Below are 17,133 nucleotides of genomic sequence, written 5' to 3'. Positions count from 1 at the left end.
CCCCTGCGGGGCAGCAGCCCCCCCCCACCCGGGAAGTCTCGCCAGGCTTGGCCTTAGGAAAGCATTGCAAGAAATTCCCACTTTGTTGCAGGGGGCTGGCCTGGTGCCGTTGAGGGAGTGGGGACCCGAGGCTGGCGTGGCACTGCTGGGGGCTGGCCTGACGGGGGAGCACCGGGGCTGATGCGGTACCATTGAATGGGGCCCAGCTGCGTGGGGGGAGGATGGCTGGAGGGGGAGGTTGAGCCACCTGGCAGAGAGAAAGGCCAACCAGCCTGCCCTATGGGTCAGGGGAGGGGCTCCCTCCTGTGTGACACAGAGCTGCCCTGGTTCAAGGGCTGGGCCACCACCTGGCCCCAGACCTGGGCAGTCCCTGCCTGGTCTCTGCTACCAGCATGTGAAACTGGCTGGCCCCTCCCCCAGAGCACAGCCCCATAGCCTCTCTGCCCCATGTGATGGGAGGCGTAGCAGCAGCCGTGGCACTGGAGAACAGGCGGGATGCGATGCCCCTGCCAGCCGCGACCTGGCACCCCCACCCACCCAGCTGACTCCAGCCCACAGGACAGGGCAGCCTACACAGACAATTAACCCTTGACACACCAAGCGGGCTGTTTACACTGCAGCCCCTGAAGCTTTCTGTGGTCTGTGGCCCAGCAGCCTAGACCCACTGCCCCTACCCCCGCAGCGCCCCCGAGGGAGGGCAGCCAGAGGCAGCTGGGGGGCAAGCATTGGTGGCTCCAGCTCACAGAGACTCCCTTGGGAGCAGAGGCCTCCATGCAGGGGAGGAAGCTGGACATGGGGGCGGGGGTGCACCAACCTCCAGGGCAGGTGCAGTGCAGGGAGCAGCTGCCGGCTGCCAGGCTAGAGGGGGGAGGTGTTATTCCAATGGCCTGTTACCCTCCCCTGGGCCCATTCAGCCTCTAGGCCAAGGCACAGGACCCTGCCCCTACTCCGCCTGGCTCCCAGGGAGGTGGCTTCAGGCAACAGGTGCTGAGGCCCAGCCGTGTCCCTTCCCCGCTCTGGTCCCTCACTGTCTAGCTGACAGCCCCTGTAGGGAAGCAGGAAAGGCCCCCGCCCAGCTGTGCAGACCCAGCTGTGGCCACGCACCCTTTGCTGGCGCTGGGCACACAGCAACGCGACAGCGCTAGGCCCACTGGGGTCCCCCGGGGGCTGGGGCCAGTCCTGCAGCACAGGCGAGAGGAGCCGCGCACAGCCTGGCTCTGGACACGAGAACCTGGAGCAAGGCTGGGCAGGGAGCTGGCTGCGCGGGTACAAGTCACGGACTCAGAGCAGTGCCGGCAGGGCAAAGACCACGGCGAGAGACAAGCCCGCAGCCGCCTTTAATGGTGCCATCAAAGCCAGACAACAGGTTCCTTTACTCCCCTGACACACCGCCCCGGTGGGCCCCAGGGTGCCAGCAGGGACACCAGTGAGGCTCAGACACAGTGACTGAGGCTCTGCCTGGAGGCCAGGACAGCAGCACTGAGGGAGGGGGTCCTACCCCCAGAGGGGCAGCAGGCCACAGAGCAAGCAGGCAGAGAGCGTGCTACCTGCCAGGACCACGGCCTGCCTAGAGAGCTGTGTTTGGCACCCGACACAGGGAAGGGACAGGTCCCTGGAAGCAGCAGGGTGCCCGGCAGGCTCAGCCTGCAGCTGCTCCATCTCCATGGGCTAGTTACAGTGGGGTTGGTCTCATTTGCCTCCAGGCTGCGCGGCTAGGGCACAGGCGTGTGCTTCTCAGGCCAGGACCCAGAGGGCAGCACCCAGCCCAGGGCCCTGCGAGCTCGGCGTCCACGCAGCTGTAAACACTGGGTTCGGAGGAGAGGGGCCCGGCTGGGGAGAAGCCAGGCGGGTGCTGGTGCTGTTGGTGAGTGACTGGCCGAGGGAGGGATGGGGGCTGTGCGGCAAGGCAGGGGGTGTGCCCAGGGGTTTCCAGTCTCGGGTTCCTGGTGCAGCACAGGGAGCCTGGCCCATCAGCAGGCTACAGCAGCCGGAGAAGTCACAGCACAAGGAGCCTTGGGCAGGCGCCAGTCCTTACAGGGCCCGGGCAGAGGCCCGAACAGCCTCCCCACAGGCGTTGGCCAATTTACCTGAGATTCGAGCCACAGCCAGCTGGCCTGGCTGCGCCCAGCGCAGGGACCCCGGGCAGCGGCAGTTCCAGTGGGGTTCCCACCCAGAGTCCAGGCAAGGGGACAGGCAGTCGGCAGGTCGAGGCTGGCCTCATGCGTCAGTCCTCAGGCTGGCGTCTGGCAGTGGCTCCTCTCCGGCTGCTGCAGGCAGGGGCTGCACCACAATGGGTGTCTGGGTGTCTGAGGAGCAACAGGCTCAGTGAGGGGCAGGGCATGCAGGGGTCTCAGAGCACCCCCACTGCCACCCAGGATCCCCCCAGCCCCAAACCAGGCTGCCTGCTTGGCACAGAACCCGGCAGCCAAAGGGATGGGAGCTCAGGGCTCAGGCCAGCTGCTCCAGGCCCAGAGAACAAACCCAAGCAGAGGGTGCAGGCCCCAGGGAGATGAAAGCCATGGAGCAGGGTGTGGACCTGGCCAGCCCAAATGGCTATTACTGGCCCACCACTGTGGGCAAAGATGGTGGGGCACTGGTAGCCAGGGCTGGGCTGGCCAGGGGGAGCTGGCGGGGGGAGCCCAGGCTGGGAGGGCCGGGGGAGGAGGGGGTTAGGGGGAGCCCAGGCTGGGAGGGCCGGGGGAACAGTGGGAGCCCAGGCTGGGCATGGCGGAAGGAAAGAGGGGGCTGGAGCCCAGGCTGGGCTGGCCAGGGGCAGCCCAGGCTGGGTGTGTGAGGGGGGCAGACCAGGCTGGGTGTGTGAGGGGGGCAGACCAGGCTGGGTGTGTGAGGGGGGCAGACCAGGCTGGGTGTGTGAGGGGGGCAGACCAGGCTGGGTGTGTGAGGGGGGCAGACCAGGCTGGGGAGCTGGGAGCAGAGGGTGGGTTGGGGGTGACAAGTGCTCCTCTGGCTCACTGGAAGGCTCCTCCAGGGGGCTGGTGAAAGCCAGGATGTATCACAAATCCTGTGGGTCTGTGACAAAGGGCCAGCAATAACAGGCACCAGAGGGGCAGGGCCGCAAGTGTGGGGATGCCAGGAGCACCCCATCACCCGACAGGCATAGCAGCCATGCCCAACTCCTTGCTGTCTCCCTCCACGCCTGCCTGGGGCCCCGGGGACACACAGGTGGGGCGACTGTGACAGTGCAAAGCCTGGGGGACGCAAGGCTGGTGAGTGCTGGGGTGAGTCCCAGGGAGGCCTTGCCCCAAGCGTGGTAAGACAATTGCCTTGTGCTGGGCCCCCTCTCCTGGCCACTCAAAGCACTGTCACCAGGCCTCCTGGACATCAGCTCAGTGACTGGAGGGACAGCCTCCCCCCCGCATGCTGGGGCCAACAACAGGGAGGGCTCAGCCCCATCCCGATTGCAATGAGCAGGACTGGGCCTGTCAGGCAGAGCAGCAGGGCAGGCCCCAGGGCTGCTCAGCTCCCTCCGGGCGCCTGGATCCAGGCTGTCTCCTGCTCTGCCCTGCACCCTGCCCACCCGGTCCCGCACCGTGGGAGGGACTGACCTCAGGCTCAGCCAAGCCCTTGCTCCCACGTGGGCTGCTGTGTCCCTCCCTGCAGGGGGCAGGACAGCACAATCCTCCCCAATCCCCCAAGCACTAGGGCCCAGCACTGCCTGCCCCACCGCAGGCACCTGGCACAGACTGCCCCAGCCCAGAGAGGACTCCAGGATGTCAGGCTGACCCCACTTTCCTCCATTCACAGCACCGGCACTGGGGGTCCCCCCTCCCTGGTGACAGCTGCCAGGGCTGGGCCGAGCCAAGCCAGCCACAGGCTCGTGTAGACAGCACGGCACGGGGCAGGGCAGATGAGAGACTTGCCCAGAGTACACAGCAAGCCGTGGCAGAGCTGGGACCCTGGGCCGGAGCCCAGTACTGCCCCCTCCTCTAGCTCCTGCTGCCATCTGCCCCGCCGGCCCCTTCAAAACCCACCGCCTGCCACGTGCTGCCCACCCCCGGTGCTGGCCATGCCCCAACCCCCCATTACCCTTGCTGCCTCGGGCTTCACCGCCCACCGCCCACCTCCCCGGCGGATTCCCCACCCCGCTGAGAGCGTGGCCCAGACCAGGGCAGGCCAGGGGCTGTGCGGTCTCCCCCGAGAGCAGGAGCACAGCGCAGGGCAACTCCTCCTGCTCCTCCTCACCTTCGGCCTCAGCTTGGATCTGGGCCTCCAGGTCCTCGGGGTTGACGTACTTGTAGGCGTCCTCGTCCTCAGGCGGGCGGCACTTCCCACAGCAGAAGCAGCAGCAGCAGCAGCAGCAGCAGCAGGAGAAGAGGCCGCAGCACACGGCCAAGGCCTGCGTGGGAGGGAGCAGCCAGGTCAGAGAATCTGCGGGGCTGCGAGGGGTCTCCCAGCCCAGCGCCCCGCAGCGAGGCAGGACCACGGACTGTCTGAGCAGCCCTGACGGGGGTGTGTCCAGCCGGCTCTGGGGAACCTCCAGTGGGGACGGGGACTCCACGGCCTCCCTGGGCAATCCGTTCCACTGCGTCACCCCCCGGGCGGGACGCTTTTCCCAGGGTCCAACCGAAACCGCCCTGGCTGCAATTGAACCCATGGCTTCTTGGGGGTTTCAGAAAAATAATTTACCTCCCTCCTCTTTATAACAACCGTTTCTGTAGCTGAAGACTTCTCTCTTCTCCCCCCACTCCAGTCTTCTCCTCGCCAAACTAAACAAACCCTTTTTCAATTCTTCCTGGAAGGCCGTGTTTTCTCAATCTTTAATCATTTTTTGTTGATCTTCTCTGGACTCTCTCCAATTTGTCTGCATCTTTCCTGAATTGTGGCACCCAGAACCGGACACAATACTCCAGTTGAGGCTAATCAGTGTGGAGCAGAGCAGAAGAATTACTTCTTGTGCCCTGCTTACAACACTCCTGCTAATACAGCCCAGAATGATGTTTGCTTTTTTTGCAACAGCGTTACACTGTTCACTCATATTTAGTTTGTGTCCACTATGACCCCCAGATCCCTTCCCGCAGTGCTCCGTCCTAGGCCGTCATTTCCCATTTTGTATGTATGCAACTGAGCGTTCCCTCCGAAGTAGAGTACTTTGCATTTGCCCTTGTTGAATTTTATCCTATTTACTGCAGACCATTTCTCCAGTTTGTCCAGATCAGTTTGAATTTTAATCCTGTCCTCCAAAGCACTTGCAACCCCTCCCAGCTTGGTACTGTCTGCAAATGTTATAAGTGTACTGTCTATGCCATTATCTAAACCACTGATGAAGATATTGAATAGAAGTAGCCCCATGATAGATCCCTGCAGGACCCCACTTGTTATGCCCTCTAGCTTGACTGTGAACCACTAATAACTACACTCTGGGAATGGTTTTGCACTCACCTTACAGTAGGTTCATCTAGGTTACATTTCCCTAGTTTGTTTATGAGACAGTCACTTGAGACAGGTTTCAGAGTAGCAGCCGTGTTAGTCTGTATCCGCAAAAAGAACAGGAGGGCTTGTGGCACCTTAGAGACTAACATTTATTGGAGCATAAGCTTTCGTGAGCTACAGCTCACTTCATCGGATGCATCCGATGCTCAAATAAATGTGTTAGTCTCTAAGGTGCCACAAGTCCTCCTTTTCTTTTCACTTGAGACAGTATCATATCTCAACATCAGTAAGGCTTTTATCACGTCCTCCACTTCCCCCTATCCACAAGGCTTGTTACTCACTCTGTCAAAGGAGGACATTAGGTTGGTTTGACAAGATTTGCTTGACACTGTTCACTGTTACTTATCACCTTCTCATCTTGTAAGTCTTTACAAATACATTGTTTGAGTATTTGCTCCATTATCTTTCCAGATACCAAGGTTAAACTGACTGGTCTGTAATTTCCTGGTTTGTCTTTATCCCCTTTAGTGATAAGGACTATATTTGCCCTTTGCCAGTCCTCTGGGATCTCTCCCGGCCTCCAGGAGTTCTCAAAAATAATCACGAATGGCCCAGAGATCTCTTCAGCCAGTTCCTTAAGTATTCTAGGATGTATTTCATCAGGCCCTGCCGACTTGGAGACACCTAACTTGTCTATGTAATTCTTGTTCTTTCCTTAGTTTAGCTTCAGACCCTGCCCCATCCTGCCCCGACGTTCAGACTGACTGAAATCCCACCTCTGCCACAATGGGTGGCTCAGGGCCTGGGCACCGCACCCACCTCCGGTTGGGACACCCAGAGCCCAGGAGACCTCTCCATGTCACCCCACCTGGCAGCCTGAGCCATGTGGCTGGGGCAGCCAGCGCTGGGAGTGCCCCGGAGGAGCCCGACAGGTGCAGAGAATGGGTGGGTGGGGGCTGTGCCCAGCAGGCAGGGGGCACTCACCTTGAACCACCACTTGGACATGAGGAAGTAGTACTTGACGCTCTCCTCGCCGAACTGCTCAGCCACGTAGAGCCCCATAGAGCCATATTCATCGTAGATCTTCCGCTTGTTCTCATCATTCAGCGTCGCATTCGCATTGTTGATCTCCTTGAACTTCTCCACTGCCTCGGGATTCTCGGGGTTCTTGTCTGGGTGGTACTTCAGGGCTAATTTCCTGCACGGTGCAGGGAAGCGGCAGGGCTGAGGAGACGTCCCAAGTCGCCCCCAAGATCTCAGGGGGGCACCAGAGAATCCTCCCTCCCTTTCCCCTGGGGCTGGGAGACCCTAAGCTACTTGGTATGACCCTACCCCATGCTGGGGGCAGGAGGACCCTTGGGGAGCACGGTGCGACCTCTCCCACACAGGAGTTCCAGGGCGTGCATTTTTCTCCAGGGCCAGGGCCAGAGCCAAGCCGTGGCTGGCTGGGCTCTCCCTGCCCCAGCACATCCGGCAGCAGAGGTGCAGCCAGAAGGGGCCCGTGGGAGAGGCGGGGTGGCTGGGCCCAGCAGGTGGGCTCCCTACCTGTATGCCTTCTTGATCTCCTCTGAAGAAGCCCCCTTCTCCAGGCCCAGGACTCTGTACAAACTCTCCCCAGCCCGGGACATTTTCCGCTGGGGTCGGCCGGGTTCCGCCATGTTGCTCTGTATTGGAGGGGGAATGGGGGGTGTGAGTCACCGTGCCCACGCCCTGCAGGCTGCAGCCACCCCTTTGTGGGGCAGGACCGGTGAGGACAAGGGGAGCTGGGTGCAGGGGCTGGCACACCAGCTATTCCAGCTCCCCAGAGCGTGCAGAGGGGCCTGTGCTGGCCAGGATCCTGTCACCCACTGCAGGGCCATCTCCTCATGGCAATCCAGGCAGGCAGCTGTGTGTGCTGGGCAGCGGGGCACAGCTGCCCAGGGGATCCCCTCCCATCACAGGGCCCGCTCAGCAGAGCCCCCGGGGGGATTAGGGAACCAGGCAGACACCAGCTCTCCAGCAGAGGGCCAAGCCCAGGGCTCCCACGCTACAGCCAGCGCTCACAGTACCAGCGAGGAAGCAGGGAACAGCAGGTTTCCAGCAGGGCCTGCACCCCCACCTGGCCTGGGGCTCCCACCCGCAAGGAGGGAAGGCCAGGCCAGCAGTGCCTACAGCTCCCTCCATACCAAACCTCCCCTCCTCCATACCACACGCAGCCCTGGACACCCGAGACAAGGCCACACCAGCACCACAGGCCCCCAGCAGCCTGGGGCGAGCCTGCCAGCTGCGCAGAGCCTTGGCCTGGGGCAGTGATGCCCTCGGGGCAGGCCCAACACACTGCGGACATACCGCTCGCTCGCAGCAGCTGTCACTGTCACCCTCACGAGTCAGGGCTGCCAATGGCCGCACTGCCCCCTCGTGGCCACAGGGCCCACAGCCCAGGGACCAGAGTACTCCCAGATACATGCCAGTGCAGCACGCCCCATTCCCAGCCATGCACCCACAAGGAGGGGAGCTAACTGCAGAGACATTGAAGGCGTGCACCTCCCCACACAGACACCCCCAAACCCTCTCTCTGCAGCTTGTCAGAGCTCTGGGTTTCTCTCACCCTGCAAGCTCCCCTGCCCCACCCCCAAAAAGGGCCCGAGAGCTAAGCAGAAGGACAGGGACCAGGACACAGCACTTACCGAGCCAGTAGTGTGAATCCAGGCTCACCCGGCAGCAGGAATGAGGAAGTGAAACAAGGCAGGGCAAGAACTGGCCAGACAAGGAGGAGAGACAGAGAGACAGCCCAACAACCAGCCCCCACCTGGCCATGACCCAAGGAGGAGGGCACAGACAGCCCAGCAACCAGCCTGCCCACGGCCAGCGCCCACCTGGCCGTGACCCAAGGGTGGTGGGGGGACACAGACAGCCCAGCAACCAGCCTGCCCACGGCCAGCGGCCACCTGGCCGTGACCCAAGGGTGGTGGGGGGTGGTCACAGACAGCCCAGCGCCCACCTGGCCGTGACCCAAGGGTGGTGGGGGGACACAGACAGCCCAGCAACCAGCCTGCCCACGGCCAGCGCCCACCTGGCCGTGACCCAAGGAGGAGGGCACAGACAGCCCAGCAACCAGCCTGCCCACGGCCAGCGCCCACCTGGCCATGACCCAAGGAGGAGGGCACAGACAGCCCAGCAACCAGCCTGCCCACGGCCAGCGCCCACCTGGCCGTGACCCAAGGGTGGTGGGGGGTGGTCACAGACAGCCCAGCAACCAGCCTGCCCACGGCCAGCGCCCACCTGGCCGTGACCCAAGGGTGGTGGGGGGTGGTCACAGACAGCCCAGCAACCAGCCTGCCCACGGCCAGCGCCCACCTGGCCGTGACCCAAGGGTGGTGGGGGGACACAGACAGCCCAGCAACCAGCCTGCCCATGGCCAGCGCCCACCTGGCCGTGACCCAAGGGGGGGGACACAGACAGCCCAGCAACCAGCCTGCCCCCGCAGCCCGGCCCGGCCGGCTCCCCGCCAGCCCCACTGACCCTCACGCCACCAGCAGGCCCCGAGCACGGAGCGGGTCTGGCCCCGGGGCCGGGCGGGGCTTGGCCCGGTGACAGCCCAGCTCAGCGCCCGGCCTAAGACCCGGGGCCCGGCCCCTTCCGCCAGCCCGCGGGGTCAGGCCTCGCACCAGCCGCGGGAGGGTCTGGGGAGCCCCAGGTCCCCGGCCGGGGGGGGCAGGGCTGGGGCCGCGCTGGGGGCCCGGGCCCGTCCCCTGGCAGCTCCCGGCGCCGCGCTCTGCCCAGGCGCCAGCGACTCCCGGCCCCGAGCCGGGCCCCGAGCGGCAGCAGAGCCCGGGCGCACCAGCCGGCGGCCCTCGGGGGGCGGGACCGAGCCCGGCGCCGGGGCAGCCCGCCCGCCCCGCTCCCCTCTCCTCCCGGGGGCTCGGCTCCGGCCGGCCCGGTCCCGCCCCACCCGACGCGGGGAGTTCCGCCGCTCCCCCGGCCCCGACCCCTCACCGGCGGCTCCGCTCGGCTTCCGCCACCGACCCGGCGGAACCGGAACCGGAACCGGTCCCTCCTCACGCCTGCGCAGTCGCCTTCACCCCGAGCGGCCCCGCGCAGGCGCAGATCCCTGCACGGCGACGACAGGGCAGAGCCCCGAGGCCGGCCCGTCCCTAGGGCCACCGGACCTGGAAATGCCCCGGAGACACAACTCCCAGCGTGCCCCGCGCGCCTCCAACTCCCAGCGTGCCCCGCGCCCCGCCCCTCCGACTCCCAGCGTGCCCCGCGCGCCTCCAACTCCCAGCGTGCCCTGCGCCCCGCCCCTCCGACTCCCAGCGTGCCCCACGCCCCTCCGACTCCCAGCGTGCCCCCCGCCCCGCCGACTCCCAGTGTGCCCCGCGCCCCGCCGACTCCCAGCGTGCCCCACGCCCCGCCGACTCCCAGCGTGCCCCACGCACCTCCAACTCCCAGCACACCCCGCGCCCCGCCGACTCCCAGCGTGCCCCGCGCCCCGCCGACTCCCAGTGTGCCCCGCGCCCCGCGCCTCCGACTCCCAGTGTGCCCCACGCGCCTCCAACTCCCAGCACACCCCGCGCCCCTCCGACTCCCAGCGTGCCCCGCGCCTCCAACTCCCAGCGTGCCCCGCGCCCACCCCCTTCGACTCCCAGCATGCCCCACGCGCCTCCAACTCCCAGCACACCCCGTGCCTCCAACTCCCAGCGTGCCCCACAAGCCTCCAACTCCCAGCGTGCCCTGCGCCACGCCCCTCCGACTCCCAGCGTGCCCCGCGCTCCGCCCCTCCGACTCCCAGCGTGCCCCGCGCCTCCAACTCCCAGCGTGCCCTGCGCCCCGCCCTTCCGACTCCCAGTGTGCCCCACGCGCCTCCAACTCCCAGCACACCCCGTGCCTCCAACTCCCAGCGTGCCCTGCGCCCCGCCCCTCCGACTCCCAGCGTGCCCCACGCGCCTCCAACTCCCAGCACACCCCGCGCTCCGCCCCCCCGACTCCCAGCGTTCCCCACGCACCTCCAACTCCCAGCACACCCCGCGCTCCGCCCCTCCGACTCCCAGCGTGCCCCACGCGCCTCCAACTCCCAGCGTGCCCCACGCGCCTCCAACTCCCAGCGTGCCCCGCGCCCACCCCCTTCGACTCCCAGCGTGCCCTGCGCCCCGCCCCTTCGACTCCCAGCACACCCCGCGCCCCGCCAACTCCCAGTGTGCCCCACGCGCCTCCAACTCCCAGCGTGCCCCGCGCCCACCCCCTTCGACTCCCAGCATGCCCCTCACCCCACCAACTCCCAGTGTGCCCCGCACCTCCAACTCCCAGCGTGCCCTGCGCCCCGCCCTTCCGACTCCCAGTGTGCCCCACGCGCCTCCAACTCCCAGCACACCCCGTGCCTCCAACTCCCAGCGTGCCCTGCGCCCCGCCCCTCCGACTCCCAGCGTGCCCCACGCGCCTCCAACTCCCAGCGTGCCCTGCGCCCCGCCCTTCCGACTCCCAGTGTGCCACACGCGCCTCCAACTCCCAGCACACCCCGTGCCTCCAACTCCCAGCGTGCCCCGCGCCCACCCCCTTCGACTCCCAGCATGCCCCTCACCCCACCAACTCCCAGTGTGCCCCGCGCCTCCAACTCCCAGTGTGCCCTGCGCCCCGCCCCTCCGACTCCCAGCGTGCCCCACGCGCCTCCAACTCCCACCGTGCCCCGCGCTCCGCCCCTCCGACTCCCAGCGTGCCCCACGCGCCTCCAACTCCCACCGTGCCCCGCGCTCCGCCCCTCCAACTCCCAGCACACCCCGCGCCCCGCCGACTCCCAGTGTGCCCCACGCGCCTCCAACTCCCAGCACACCCCGCGCCCCTCCGACTCCCAGCGTGCCCCGCGCCTCCAACTCCCAGCGTGCCCCGCGCCCACCCCCTTCGACTCCCAGCATGCCCCACGCGCCTCCAACTCCCAGCACACCCCGTGCCTCCGACTCCCAGCGTTCCCCACGCGCCTCCAACTCCCAGCGTGCCCTGCGCCACGCCCCTCCGACTCCCAGCGTGCCCCACGCGCCTCCAACTCCCAGCACACCCCGTGCCTCCAACTCCCAGCGTGCCCTGCGCCCCGCCCCTCCGACTCCCAGCGTGCCCCACGCGCCTCCAACTCCCAGCGTGCCCCGCGCTCCGCCCCTCTGACTCCCAGCGTGCCCCACGCGCCTCCAACTCCCAGCGTGCCCTGCGCCCCGCCCCTCCGACTCCCAGCGTCCCCCACGCACCTCCAACTCCCAGCACACCCCGCGCCCCGCCAACTCCCAGCGTGCCCCGCGCCCACCCCCTTCGACTCCCAGCATGCCCCTCACCCCACCAACTCCCAGTGTGCCCCGCGCCTCCAACTCCCAGCGTGCCCCGCGCCCACCCCCTTCGACTCCCAGCATGCCCCTCACCCCACCAACTCCCAGTGTGCCCCGCGCCTCCAACTCCCAGCGTGCCCCGCGCCCACCCCCTTCGACTCCCAGCATGCCCCTCACCCCACCAACTCCCAGTGTGCCCCGCGCCTCCAACTCCCAGTGTGCCCTGCGCCCCGCCCTTCCGACTCCCAGCGTTCCCCACGCGCCTCCAACTCCCACCGTGCCCCGCGCTCCGCCCCTCCGACTCCCAGCGTGCCCCGCGCCTCCGACTCCCAGCGTGCCCCGCGCTCCGCCCCTCCAACTCCCAGCACACCCCGCGCCCCGCCGACTCCCAGCGTGCCCCGCGCCTCCGACTCCCAGTGTGCCCCGCGCCCACCCCCTTCGACTCCCAGTGTGCCCCACGCGCCTCCAACTCCCAGCGTGCCCTGCACCCCGCCCTTCCGACTCCCAGCATGCCCCGCGCCCCGCCAACTCCCAGTGTGCCCCACGCGCCTCCAACTCCCAGCGTGCCCTGCACCCCGCCCTTCCGACTCCCAGCATGCCCCGCGCCCCGCCAACTCCCAGTGTGCCCCACGCGCCTCCAACTCCCAGCGTGCCCTGCGCCCCGCCCTTCCGACTCCCAGTGTGCCCCACGCGCCTCCAATTCCCAGCGTGCCCCACGCGCCTCCAACTCCCAGCACACCCCGTGCCTCCAACTCCCAGCGTGCCCTGCACCCCGCCCCTCCGACTCCCAGCATGCCCCTCACCCCACCAACTCCCAGCGTGCCCTGCGCCCCGCCCCTCCGACTCCCAGCGTGCCCCAAGCGCCTCCAACTCCCAGCGTGCCCTGCGCCCCGCCCCTTCGACTCCCAGCACACCCCGCGCCCCGCCAACTCCCAGTGTGCCCCACGCGCCTCCAACTCCCAGCGTGCCCCGCGCCCACCCCCTTCGACTCCCAGCATGCCCCTCACCCCACCAACTCCCAGTGTGCCCCGCGCCTCCAACTCCCAGCGTGCCCCGCGCCCACCCCCTTCGACTCCCAGCATGCCCCTCACCCCACCAACTCCCAGTGTGCCCCGCGCCTCCAACTCCCAGTGTGCCCTGCGCCCCGCCCTTCCGACTCCCAATGTTCCCCACGCGCCTCCAACTCCCACCGTGCCCCGCGCTCCGCCCCTCCGACTCCCAGCGTGCCCCACGCGCCTCCAACTCCCACCGTGCCCCGCGCTCCGCCCCTCCGACTCCCAGCGTGCCCCACGCGCCTCCAACTCCCACCGTGCCCCGCGCTCCGCCCCTCCGACTCCCAGTGTGCCCCACGCGCCTCCAACTCCCAGCGTGCCCCGCGCCCACCCCCTTCGACTCCCAGCATGCCCCTCACCCCACCAACTCCCAGTGTGCCCCGCGCCTCCAACTCCCAGCGTGCCCCGCGCCCACCCCCTTCGACTCCCAGCATGCCCCTCACCCCACCAACTCCCAGTGTGCCCCGCGCCTCCAACTCCCAGTGTGCCCTGCGCCCCGCCCTTCCGACTCCCAGCGTTCCCCACGCGCCTCCAACTCCCACCGTGCCCCGCGCTCCGCCCCTCCGACTCCCAGCGTGCCCCACGCGCCTCCAACTCCCACCGTGCCCCGCGCTCCGCCCCTCCGACTCCCAGCGTGCCCCACGCGCCTCCAACTCCCACCGTGCCCCGCGCTCCGCCCCTCCGACTCCCAGCGTGCCCCGCGCCTCCGACTCCCAGCGTGCCCCGCGCTCCGCCCCTCCAACTCCCAGCACACCCCGCGCCCCGCCGACTCCCAGCGTCCCCCGCGCCTCCAACTCCCAGCACACCCCGCGCCCCGCCGACTCCCAGCGTGCCCCGCGCCCCGCCGACTCCCAGTGTGCCCCGCGCCCCGCGCCTCCGACTCCCAGTGTGCCCCACGCGCCTCCAACTCCCAGCACACCCCGCGCCCCTCCGACTCCCAGCGTGCCCCGCGCCTCCAACTCCCAGCGTGCCCCGCGCCCACCCCCTTCGACTCCCAGCATGCCCCACGCGCCTCCAACTCCCAGCACACCCCGTGCCTCCAACTCCCAGCGTGCCCCACAAGCCTCCAACTCCCAGCGTGCCCCGCGCCCCGCCCCTCCGACTCCCAGCGTTCCCCACGCGCCTCCAACTCCCAGCGTGCCCTGCGCCACGCCCCTCCGACTCCCAGCGTGCCCCACGCGCCTCCAACTCCCAGCACACCCCGTGCCTCCAACTCCCAGCGTGCCCTGCGCCCCGCCCCTCCGACTCCCAGCGTGCCCCACGCGCCTCCAACTCCCAGCGTGCCCCGCGCTCCGCCCCTCTGACTCCCAGCGTGCCCCGCGCCTCCAACTCCCAGCGTGCCCTGCGCCCCGCCCCTCCGACTCCCAGCGTCCCCCACGCACCTCCAACTCCCAGCACACCCCGCGCCCCGCCAACTCCCAGCGTGCCCCGCGCCCACCCCCTTCGACTCCCAGCATGCCCCTCACCCCACCAACTCCCAGTGTGCCCCGCGCCTCCAACTCCCAGCGTGCCCCGCGCCCACCCCCTTCGACTCCCAGCATGCCCCTCACCCCACCAACTCCCAGTGTGCCCCGCGCCTCCAACTCCCAGCGTGCCCCGCGCCCACCCCCTTCGACTCCCAGCATGCCCCTCACCCCACCAACTCCCAGTGTGCCCCGCGCCTCCAACTCCCAGTGTGCCCTGCGCCCCGCCCTTCCGACTCCCAGCGTTCCCCACGCGCCTCCAACTCCCACCGTGCCCCGCGCTCCGCCCCTCCGACTCCCAGCGTGCCCCGCGCCTCCGACTCCCAGCGTGCCCCGCGCTCCGCCCCTCCAACTCCCAGCACACCCCGCGCCCCGCCGACTCCCAGCGTCCCCCGCGCCTCCAACTCCCAGTGTGCCCCGCGCCCACCCCCTTCGACTCCCAGCGTGCCCCACGCGCCTCCAACTCCCACCGTGCCCCGCCGACTCCCAGCGTGCCCCACGCGCCTCCGACTCCCAGCGTGCCCCACGCGCCTCCGACTCCCAGCACACCCCGCGCCCCGCCGACTCCCAGCACACCCCGCGCCCCGCCGACTCCCAGCGTGCCCCGCGCCTCCGACTCCCAGTGTGCCCCGCGCCCACCCCCTTCGACTCCCAGTGTGCCCCACGCGCCTCCAACTCCCAGCGTGCCCTGCACCCCGCCCTTCCGACTCCCAGCATGCCCCGCGCCCCGCCAACTCCCAGTGTGCCCCACGCGCCTCCAACTCCCAGCGTGCCCTGCGCCCCGCCCTTCCGACTCCCAGTGTGCCCCACGCGCCTCCAATTCCCAGCGTGCCCCACGCGCCTCCAACTCCCAGCACACCCCGTGCCTCCAACTCCCAGCGTGCCCTGCACCCCGCCCCTCCGACTCCCAGCATGCCCCTCACCCCACCAACTCCCAGCGTGCCCTACGCCCCGCCCCTCCGACTCCCAGCGTGCCCCAAGCGCCTCCAACTCCCAGCGTGCCCTGCGCCCCGCCCCTTCGACTCCCAGCACACCCCGCGCCCCGCCAACTCCCAGTGTGCCCCACGCGCCTCCAACTCCCAGCGTGCCCTGCGCCCCGCCCTTCCGACTCCCAGCGTGCCCCGCGCCCTGCCAACTCCCAGTGTGCCCCACGCGCCTCCAACTCCCAGCGTGCCCCGCGCCCCGCCCCTCCGACTCCCAGCGTGCCCCTCACCCCACCAACTCCCAGCGTGCCCTGCGCCCCGCCCCTCCGATTCCCAGCGTGCCCCACGCGCCTCCAACTCCCAGCGTGCCCCGCCCTCCGCCCCTCCGACTCCCAGTGTGCCCCGCGCCTCCGACTCCCAGCGTGCCCCGTGCTCCGCCCCTCCGACTCCCAGCGTTCCCCACGCGCCTCCAACTCCCAGCACACCCTGCGCCCCGCCTCTCCGACTCCCAGCGTGCCCCACGCACCACCAACACCCAGCGTGCCCCGCGCCCCGCCGACTCCCAGCGTGCCCCACGCGCCTCCAACTCCCACCGTGCCCCGCGCTCCGCCGACTCCCAGCGTGCCCCACGCGCCTCCGACTCCCAGCACGCCCCGCGCCCCGCCGACTCCCAGCACACCCCGCGCCCCGCCGACTCCCAGCACACCCCGCGCCTCCGACTCCCAGTGTGCCCCGCGCCCACCCCCTTCGACTCCCAGTGTGCCCCACGCGCCTCCAACTCCCAGCGTGCCCTGCACCCCGCCCTTCCGACTCCCAGCATGCCCCGCGCCCCGCCAACTCCCAGTGTGCCCCACGCGCCTCCAACTCCCAGCGTGCCCTGCGCCCCGCCCTTCCGACTCCCAGTGTGCCCCACGCGCCTCCAATTCCCAGCGTGCCCCACGCGCCTCCAACTCCCAGCACACCCCGTGCCTCCAACTCCCAGCGTGCCCTGCACCCCGCCCCTCCGACTCCCAGCATGCCCCTCACCCCACCAACTCCCAGCGTGCCCTGCGCCCCGCCCCTCCAACTCCCAGCGTGCCCTGCGCCCCGCCCTTCCGACTCCCAGTGTGCCCCGCGCCTCCAACTCCCAGCGTGCCCCGCCCCTCCAACTCCCAGCGTGCCCCGCGCCCCGCCCCTCCAACTCCCAGCGTGCCCTGCGCCCCGCCCCTCCAACTCCCAGCGTGCCCTGCGCCCCGCCAACTCCCAGTGTGCCCCACGCGCCTCCAACTCCCAGCGTGCCCCGCGCCCCGCCCCTCCAACTCCCAGCGTGCCCCACGCGCCTCCAACTCCCAGCGTGCCCTGCGCCCCGCCCCTCCGATTCCCAGCGTGCCCCACGCGCCACCAACTCCCAGCGTGCCCTGCGCCCCGCCGACTCCCAGCGTGCCCCACGCGCCTCCAACTCCCAGTGTGCCCTGCGCCCCGCCGACTCCCAGTGTGCCCCACGCGCCTCCAACTCCCAGCACACCCCGCGCCCCGCCGACTCCCAGCGTGCCCCGCGCCTCCGACTCCCAGTGTGCCCCACGCCCACCCCCTTCGACTCCCAGTGTGCCCCACGCGCCTCCAACTCCCAGTGTGCCCCATGCGCCTCCAACTCCCAGCGTGCCCTGCGCCCCGCCCTTCTGACTCCCAGCGTGCCCCGCGCCCCGCCAACTCCCAGTGTGCCCCACGCGCCTCCAACTCCCAGCGTGCCCTGCGCCCCGCCCTTCCGACTCCCAGTGTGCCCTACGCGCCTCCAACTCCCAGCACACCCCGTGCCTCCAACTCCCAGCGTGCCCTGCGCCCCGCCCCTCCGACTCCCAGCGTGCCCCACGCGCCTCCAACTCCCAGCGTGCCCTGCGCCCCGCCCCTCCGATTCCCAGCGTGCCCCACGCGCCACCAACTCCCAGCGTGCCCTGCGCCCCGCCGACTCCCAGCGTGCCCCACGCTCCTCCAACTCCCACCGTGCCCTGCGCCCCGCCGACTCCCAGCGTGCCCCACG

The 17,133-nt window shown here is 69.1% G+C and overlaps 1 protein-coding gene across 2 annotated transcripts; it reads right to left on the bottom strand.

The window, feature by feature from the left end:
• Positions 1-1,294: 1,294 nt before the first annotated feature.
• Positions 1,295-9,585, bottom strand: DNAJC5G (DnaJ heat shock protein family (Hsp40) member C5 gamma). Of its 2 annotated transcripts, none has more exons than XM_084624759.1 (5): positions 9,367-9,585; positions 6,937-7,055; positions 6,376-6,589; positions 4,204-4,357; positions 1,295-2,306 (listed from the first exon to the last, which is right to left on the bottom strand). In XM_084624759.1, the coding sequence occupies exons 2-5, from the start codon at positions 7,047-7,049 to the stop codon at positions 2,218-2,220; spliced, it is 570 nt and encodes a 189-aa protein (XP_084480885.1). In that variant the 5' UTR covers positions 7,050-7,055; positions 9,367-9,585; the 3' UTR covers positions 1,295-2,217. The 2 variants fall into 2 exon arrangements, with proteins under 2 accessions (XP_084480885.1, XP_084480886.1); XM_084624760.1 differs by lacking the exon at positions 9,367-9,585 and adding an exon at positions 8,058-8,327.
• Between the last annotated feature and the right edge of the window lie 7,548 nt (positions 9,586-17,133).

Source organism: Lepidochelys olivacea (assembly GCF_965140295.1).
Source record: "Lepidochelys olivacea isolate rLepOli2 genome assembly, chromosome: 3".
Lineage (NCBI taxonomy): Eukaryota > Metazoa > Chordata > Testudines > Cheloniidae > Lepidochelys > Lepidochelys olivacea.
Note: the sequence above shows the minus strand (reverse complement) of the source record. Positions and strands in the feature narration are given on the sequence as shown.

Coding starts and splice junctions, on each gene's coding strand:
- DNAJC5G (XM_084624759.1), bottom strand. CDS start 7,049: ATGGCGGAACCCGGCCGACCCCAGCGGAAAATGTCCCGGGCTGGGGAG. Junction 6,590..6,936: donor GAGATCAAGAAGGCATACAG/GTAGGGAGCCCA, acceptor TGCACCGTGCAG/GAAATTAGCCCTGAAGTACC. Junction 2,307..4,203: donor GATCCAAGCTGAGGCCGAAG/GTGAGGAGGAGC, acceptor GTTGCTCCTCAG/ACACCCAGACACCCATTGTG.